At 57.5% G+C, this 8,306-nt stretch overlaps 2 protein-coding genes across 5 annotated transcripts in view; one reads left to right on the plus strand and one right to left on the minus strand.

The window, feature by feature from the left end:
• DGCR2 (DiGeorge syndrome critical region gene 2) overlaps positions 1–4,182 on the minus strand; it is a 54,318-nt gene extending 50,136 nt beyond the window's left edge. For all 4 annotated transcript variants that reach the window (XM_001929599.8, XM_013981509.3, XM_084994091.1 and 1 more), the window contains exon 1: positions 3,935–4,182. In XM_001929599.8, the coding sequence (XP_001929634.4) occupies positions 3,935–4,013 (79 nt within the window). In that variant the 5' untranslated portion in view covers positions 4,014–4,182. The remainder of the gene's footprint in view (positions 1–3,934) is intronic.
• Positions 4,183–6,490: 2,308 nt separating this feature from the next.
• On the plus strand, positions 6,491–7,585 carry TSSK1 (testis specific serine kinase 1). The gene has a single exon (NM_001287415.1). The coding sequence runs from the start codon at positions 6,491–6,493 to the stop codon at positions 7,583–7,585; it is 1,095 nt and encodes a 364-aa protein (NP_001274344.1).
• The last annotated feature ends 721 nt before the right edge of the window (positions 7,586–8,306 follow it).

Below are 8,306 nucleotides of genomic sequence, written 5' to 3' on the forward strand. Positions count from 1 at the left end.
CCTCCAAACACAAAACAGGGATGCAGAGGAAGCGGGCAGCAGGAAAAGGCATTTAGTCGGTCCCCTGCTGTCCTCCGGTCTTAAATGACACGGCTGACACACTCCACTCAGAGTCAGGGCTCTACTAACTGTCGCCCTGTGCCAAGTGCCGAGGGAGGCAGAGGACAGCACTGGCTGAGGTTACTCTGCCTGTGCAGGAGGGAGGCCCGGTCAGCACAGGGGCTGCGGGGAGCCAGGCAGGGGCAGGACCAGAGAGAAGCAGCAGAAGAGCACATGCACCTGCCACAGTGCAGCAGCACTCCTTTCTTCTCAAAGAAGGGCCAATGACCCTAACACACAGCCCTGATGTGCCCGAAGGAGGCAAGTGGTGGACAGAGACTGCTCCTCATCTGCTCGCAGCGGTGGCCAGTGTCCAAGGGGAAAGGGCCACAATATCTGCCACTTACCCTCAAACAGTTCAGAAAGCAATTACGTGTGCACCGTGCACACATACATGCATGCGTGTAGAGCAGTAAATAAGGCAGATGAAGCAAAATGCTAAGAGGGAGGTCTGGGCAGAGAATGTGCAGTTCTTAATAATTTTATTCCTGCAACTTGTCTGCAAGTTTGAAATCATTCCCAAACGAAAGACTTCTTTATTTTAAAAGGACAATTAATTAGCTAGTGAGGCAGGAAACCATATTACATTACTTTCCAACTAAAAAGAATGAAAGTGTTCGGCCCAAGTTGGGGGTGAGGGCATTGGTGCAGGAGCTCCAAAGTGGGGAAGCACCTGGCCAGCCCAGGCAGGCTCAACCTTCCAGTCTATGAACTTTGGCCACATCTGCTTGTCAAACATCCGCCCACATGCTGCTCCAAAGGCAAGGTGCTCTGGCCATGGCTGGCTCACTAAGGATTTGTCAGTTTGGCACAGGCTGCAGGTCCCTCTGGTCCTTGCTGGCGCAGGGTTCAGAACCCTGAAACAGGAGCCAGCTCACCAGGACTTGAATCCCTGCTATACTGCTCCCCAGCTGCATGACCTTATGCAAGTCACTGGCCTCTCCTGGCCACTACCCCAGCAGCACAGAAAGACAGCATCCCCTGTGAGGCCGCCTAGCCAAAAACAAGCTCTTACAGGGCCCAGCCTCAGCTGAGACAGTTCTCCCCTGGGGAAGGCAATTGTATGGTGGAGTCATGCTGGATGGAGCTGTGGCTAAAACCAGGGTGGGATCTCCTTTCATAATCAAAAACAACCAAAACAGTTTTAGAAAAAGCACCTGCTGCTGCACCCCCTGCGCAGAGGAAGAAAGGTCAATGACATGGCTTCACAGCCAGTGGCTCCCAAATGCCCCTCCATGCTTATCCTCCCTCACCAGAGATCCCCACCCTTTCTATCCCAGTGTATACAACACACCATGGTTGGCCATCATGGTTAATTTCAGCAGGAATCTGAGGGGAGGGCTGGTTCCATCCCTCAGATCATAGTATTCCGGTGGAGAAAGGTTCTGCACTCTCCCTTGGAGAACCACTGGGTTGAGCAGGGGAAGAGAGGTGGCCTGGGGCTCCACGACTGATTAAGGACAGCCAGGGCAGGACACACCAAGGCAGTGAAGAGAGCTCCAGCCAAGGGCACATGATGGTAGGCAGGCCAGACTCCCCCAGCACTGAAATTTCACCACAGCCTGTCATGAGCTTCTAGTTCACTTCCCATCTGTAAGACAGCTAACAACAGTATCTACCTCAAAAGGCAGCCTCAACACACCAAGACCAAACATGCATTAAAAAGAATCAAGCTTTCCTGTCACCCAAGCCCGCATCAGAAAGCAGCTGAGAGTGGCTGAGGCCTCGTCCTAAAGTGCTCCACTTGGCAAAAATCCTCCTGGAAAGCAGTTTCACCTGGGACCCTCCTCGCACCCAAGGTGGGCCTCAGCCAGGATTCAGAGAAAAAGCATAGAAACTAAGACCAGAAAAGCCCCTTCCCAGGCACCAGACAGCAGATCCCAGGCTGGCTGGAAGGACAAAGCACAAACAGGCACACAAGGGAAACACCTGCCAACCAAAATCAGGGAGATGCAGTGCAACTCAAGAAGCCACCTGGGGCTGCTGCAAAGTTCTAATCTGGAGAATCATAGAGCGAAAAGGATAAGTTGTTTGTTTCCTGCCCCAACTCAGACCTGATTGTGAGGTCTCTAGAAACCCGTCCCTGCAAAGCAGGGGCGAAGAGCTGGCCACCTCTGGCGCTGCCTCACCACCTTGGGATGGATTTACACCTAGTCTCTGCTTCCACACCTGAAGGGAATCCCCACAGGGACAGTATTTCTCTTCATTTGAGCATCCCTAGTGACGGGCATGCCAAGACACTTTCTGAATTGCTGTTAGCCAGTTGACAGCATATGCAGACAGATGGCAAAGGAAAAGGAGCTGGGGACATCGGTCATATCCATCGCCCAGGCAGGAGATGCTGGACCTGGAACCAGAGACTCCCCAAGGACGTCAAGTATGACGTGTGGCTTCACATCTCAGAGTCCAGTGACATAACGTGAGAAATCAGGACCCAGGGTCAAACGGGACGACTATCACCTCTCTGCAGGTGTACCTGTGTTTCCAAAAGAACTTAACCACGAAACTCCACAAATCTAGTGGTTCTGGTTCCCAAGAACCTAGACAGTACCCCTCCACAGGAAGCCTCTTCCTTTCCCACAACCAGTCCCCCTACCCAGAGAACATCCCTGACCGTGAACAACCAGATCTGCTCTGGGGGCCCAGAGACATAACTGGAGACTCCAGGTTGAGTGTGGGCAGAGACATTGAGCAGTACAGTGTGCCCAGAATTCGACCCTGGTGGGGACCTGCACAATGCTGTGCTCCCTGCCTGCGAGGACACACCTGGGTCCTATGGCACTCACACAAGACAGCCCTTGGCACTGCATGGACCCCCTCCTCCATTAAGAAAAAGCCTTTTTTTTTTTGTCTTTTCTTGAGCCACTCCTATGGCATATGGAGGTTCCCAGGCTAGGGGTTGAATCGGAGCTGTAGCCACTGGCCTACGCCAGAGCCACAGCAACTCGGGATGCAAGCTGCGTCTGCCACCCACACCACAGCTCACGGCAACGCCGGATCTTTAACCCACTGAGCAAGGGCAGGGATTGAACCCTCAACCTCATGGTTCCTAGTCGGATTCGTTAACCACTGCGCCACAACGTGAACTCCCTTTTTTTTTCTTTCTCTCTTCTTGTCTGTCATTTTTGGCCGCTCCACGGCATATGGAACTTCTGGACCAGGGATCAGATAGGAGCCACAGTACGACCCAAGCCGCAGCTTCAGCTACGCTGGATCTACCCACTGTGCAGGGCCGGGGATAGAGCCCGTGTCCCAAAGGCTCCCAAGACGCCGTCGATACCGTTGCGCCACAGCGGGAGCACCAAGAATCATGCTTTTCAACTGCATTGGTACAAAGTTGAATGAATTTATATGTACATATTACATTTACTTTTATCTAAAAGTTCAGGGCTTCTTCCTACTGATTTTCAAAGAAAACACTTTGGCAGGCCACTTAAAGCACCCGGTCTCTTGTTCCTGACGGATAAATCGGCCCTGTCTTTGGGGAATTGATTTTCTCGTTGAAGGAGATGGTCCGTCAGACACAGGTAGACTTGTCCGGGATCTTCCGGCTGCGGCAACCCCGACTCCCCACCACAGGCTTCCTCAGAAAACACACGCTCCCGGGGCCCTCCGAAAGCCTCTGGGGACCACAGACCAGGAGCACTCCCAGGGCCCAGCTCGGGGGCTCACAGGCCGAGCGACCGTGCAGACCAGATGCCCCGAGCCGCCCCCGCGACCCCCGGCCAGACCCCCACTGCTCTCGCTCCGGTCAAGCGCGGACGCGGGTCCACAGGCTCCCCAAGGTCCCGGCGCCGGCCCCGCGGGGTTCAGCCCCGCCCCCACCGCCGCTCACCTGGCCGCAGCGGTTCGGTGACCGTGAGCACCAGAAGGAAAAGCAGCAGGAAGGCGCCGCTGTCTGCCTTGGGCACCATTTATCCTCCGTTCATCGTCCCCGGGGCGGCCGCGCGACCCCACGGGGAGGCCGGGCCGGGCCGGGCCGGACGAGGACGCGGCGGGAAAAAGCTCCGGGAGGGGCGGAGGGACGCGCGCTCTCGGCCACAGCCTCGGGCTCCGACTCCAGCTCCGCGCAAGATGGCGGCTGTCCTGCTCGGTCCGCGCCGCCCCGCCCCCGCCCGCGACGCGGCGCTGGCCAATGAGCTCCGAGAAGGGCGTGGCCCGTGCCCTCCCAAGCGCAGTGTCCGAAAGGGGCGTGGCCCGAGGGCGGACCGGGGTTACGAAGTGTCAAGGGTACCATTGGCTGAGCAGAGAGGTTGTGTTTGGGGCGGAGCCTCAGCGGCGCGGCCTCCAAAGGGCCCGGATCCTAGGACGGGGGACAGGGGTGGTGGGGCCTAGATGACCGACACGGAAAGGGCGGGACGTTCATGGGCCGGCGCGGCCCGGGGGCGTGGCCTGAAGGGAGTGGGGCAGTGCGCAGGGGGAGCTAGTGGGACACCGAGGGTCTTCACACCTCTGGCACCAGATGGCCCAGGTCTCGTCAGCGGTCACAGAGTGCACCCCAAAGTGGTCTTTTTAAAGCGGAACCGCTGTGGAGTGGAATCTGGACTATCTATGAAGAGGTTCTGAAGGCGGTTCCACCGTGTAGGGAACATGCATGTGTGTGGCTTCCCCCGCACGCACAACTGAAATGTTTCAGAGGAGGAAGTAGCCTCAGGGAGGGTCACCAAGGAGAGGTGACAGGGAAGCCCAGATCCTAGTGACTGTGAGCAAAGCCGGCCTCTGGAGGAAGGGCCCTGCCTACACAAGGGGGGAGGCAGGGACGCTGGCACAACTGCTGCCACAGCAGGCCTGTGTGCATGGAGGGAAGCCAGTGGGGACAATACTCCAAGTGCTGGCCATGCACCTGTCATCGTGGGAGGGGACACAGCAGATGGGGTGTTCTCAGAGATAGGAAGGACCACCAGCCACGCACACAAGGCCTGGCCCAGGGTGTCGGGGCTGGGGAAGAGGGTGAGGATGGGAGCAAAGGCCAGATAGGGCCAAGGTTGGTAGGCACCCACCTGGCCCACCTCCAACCCCCCAGCTCACTCCAAGGAGCAGTTACCCTGAGCCCTTTCAGGGCATGCTCATCCTGAATGTCCCGGGATTCCAGCCAGGGACACTTAGAATCATCTGAGAGAAGTACCCACTCCCTGCAGATGCGTTTGACCAACATCAACCCCAAGACCAGACCAGACCTGCCTGCTCCTGTCTCCTCAGGGCATGGCCCAGAGAAGATGCTGGACAAAGGGGGCCCACAGCAGAGAGGCCCCACTACTGGTAGAAATGGCAGTCCCTGCCTAACACTGTCCTGTAGGCATGTCCTCAGGGAGCATTCCCCCAGCAGCTGCTGTACTGGATCCAGGCCCAGCCTTCTGCCCCCAGCCCCACACCTGCCCTGGGAGCCCAGCCAGGGCTACAGCTGGGAAGACCACCAGAAGGGAAGTCACAGTCAAGAGTAGAAAGCCCTACCAGCTGTCACCTCCAACCCCTGCAGAGCCACTGTCAGAGACCAGCAAAGTTTTGGATGAGAGCCATACAGGGAAGTGAAAAGTCCACCTAAACCATGCAGGGGGAGGGCAGAGCACCAGCTTCCTAAGCTGCAGTGACCACTGGGCCAGGAGTCCTTGCCCCTCCTGACCACCCCACCCGCCTTCTTGGTCTGCTGTGTGCCCAGCAGACTGCCTGCATGGACACTATCAAAGGCTTCTAGGTCAGGGACATCTCCCCAGCCCCTTCCCCATGGGCTCCTGAAGCCTCCACCTGAGATCACTGCTTCTCTCAAGGTGGCCCTCTCTGCCCTCTTCCTCCCAGGTCCTAGTGACCATCTGCCCTTCTTCCAGTTCTGCTACTACAACAGGGTTCCCTACCCTCTGCTCCATATCTGTAGCCCACCTCAGAGATCCCTAACTTGAGAGCGACTCCCATTTCCTACTGAGCCTCAGACTGATGGGACCATGTACATGCCCTGCATTTCCAGGGATGCCTCAGCTTGCAGAAATCAGCCCACCGATCCATCAGTAGCCCTGGCTCCACTTTGGAGGCTTAGGCAGAACTATGCGCTCCTCTGAGTCCCCTCCTACCTTGGGTCCCAGCAGAGCATGAGGTCACGCTCTGCTGGCCTTCGGTCTGCTGCAGCCCACTGGCCGGCCTCCTAGGGTTCCAAGTCTAAGTGGCTCAGACCAGAGCCTCATTCCCCAGGGCACTCCTCCTTTATGACTTCACCCGCTTAAGTCACCTGGGAGACAATGCCAAAGGTTCCACTCTGGAGTCTTGGCCTCTAGGAGGCAGGGACGGCAGGCCCGACAAGCCCAGAGGACTCTCTGTCCACAGTGTAAATGAGGACGCCACTGGCCCATGTCCTGCAGGGATGTAGAGGGCAGCCTCAGAGGCACTGGGTGCTCCCAGCACCATGGATGACGCTGCCGTCCTCAAGCGACGAGGTTACATCATGGGAATAAATTTGGGAGAGGGCTCTTATGCCAAAGTCAAATCCGCTTACTCTGAGCGCCTCAAGTTCAACGTGGCGGTCAAGATCATCGACCGCAAGAAAGCCCCCACGGACTTCCTAGAGAAATTCCTTCCCCGGGAAATTGAGATTCTGGCCATGCTAAACCATCGCTCCATTGTCAAGACCTATGAGATCTTTGAAACATCAGACGGCAAGGTCTACATCGTCATGGAGCTTGGGGTCCAGGGCGACCTCCTTGAGTTCATCAAGACCCGGGGGGCCCTGCAGGAAGATGATGCTCGCAAGAAGTTCCACCAGCTCTCTTCAGCCATCAAGTATTGCCATGACATGGACATTGTCCACCGAGACCTCAAGTGCGAGAACCTCCTCCTTGACAAGGACTTCAACATCAAGCTGTCTGACTTCGGCTTCTCCAAGCGCTGCCTGCGGGATGACAGTGGCCGACTGACGCTGAGCAAGACCTTCTGCGGGTCAGCAGCCTATGCAGCCCCCGAGGTGCTACAGGGCATCCCCTACCAGCCCAAGGTGTACGACATCTGGAGCCTGGGCGTGATTCTCTACATCATGGTCTGCGGCTCCATGCCCTACGATGACTCCAACATCAAGAAGATGCTGCGCATCCAGAAGGAGCACCGTGTCAACTTCCCACGCTCCAAGCACCTGACAGGCGAGTGCAAGGATCTCATCTACCGCATGCTGCAGCCTGACGTCAACCGGCGGCTGCACATCGATGAGGTCCTCAGCCACTGCTGGGTGCAGCCCAAGGCACGGGGCCTGTCCTCTGCAGCCATCAACAAGGAGGGTGAGAGCTCCCAGGGCTCTGAGCTACCGTGGCCCCCTGAGCCCAGCTCTGACAAGAAGTCTGCCACCAAGCTGGAGCCCCGGGAAGAGGCCCGGCCTGACACAAACCCCGAGGAGGAGGTGCTGCAGATGCAGGTGTCCAGGCAGTCAGAGGCCACGGGTCTGGCCAGCGAGCAGCCCAGTAAGGAGACTGAGGAAGGGGCCCCATTGCAGCCCTCAGAGACACACACTTAGCCAGCCTCTGATGGCCCAGGGGGCCGGCAGGGAACAAGGCAGAGCTTGCGGCTTCCAGCCTGAGCTCCAGAGAAGCAAAGGGATGCCCCAGAGAAGGAAGACAGTCCCAGATGAGCTGCTATTTTCGTCAGTTTCTTCCCCCTCCCTTTGAACTTGGTAACCCACATGGTAAAGAAGCAATAAATCACTATATTAGTGCAGCCCCCTAGGTGGATGTCTTTGCTCTGCTGGCCTTAGTCATCCAAGAAAAGGACTCTGCACTCCCTCTGTTCCCTACTCTTGGACTGCACTGCACTTCACCTCCCTGTGTGTCCAGCCCTGCCTGTGACTTCAGGCCCTGGACCAGAACCAACTGAGGAAGACACTGCTTCAAGAGGGCAGGGTGGCCCATGAGTACCTCATGGTATCTCAGGGCTGGAGAGGGGTGAGGGGGCTGTGGCAGAGGAGGGGTGGGAGACGAGGCCCTCCTGCTAGGGTCCAGCCACCATAACCTCACAGGGCTGCTGGTGGGGAGGGGCTGGCCTCCCTTGGTCTATGTCTCCAGGGCCTCTGCCACCTCCAACCAGCACCTGATGGTGCCCCGAGTCATCCCGCCTGGTGGGCATTCCCCTGCCCAGGAGCAGTGGTGTGGGTTGGAGGGGGGGCTCTGCTGCATGTCCCATGGTCACTGTGTGCCCTGACCATATCCTGACCCCCTCTGGTCCCAGTCTGCCCCCAGGCG

The sequence above is a fragment of the Sus scrofa genome, chromosome 14 (assembly GCF_054392235.1).
Source record: "Sus scrofa isolate SSC_HxYL_T2T_F1_AM1 chromosome 14, Sscrofa_HxYL_maternal_Yorkshire_Landrace_v2.0, whole genome shotgun sequence".
In the NCBI taxonomy this organism is placed as follows: Eukaryota; Metazoa; Chordata; class Mammalia; order Artiodactyla; family Suidae; genus Sus; species Sus scrofa.

What these genes read in the sequence shown, in the direction of transcription:
- TSSK1 (NM_001287415.1), top strand. Translation starts at nt 6,491, where the DNA reads ATGGATGACGCTGCCGTCCTCAAGCGACGAGGTTACATCATGGGAATA.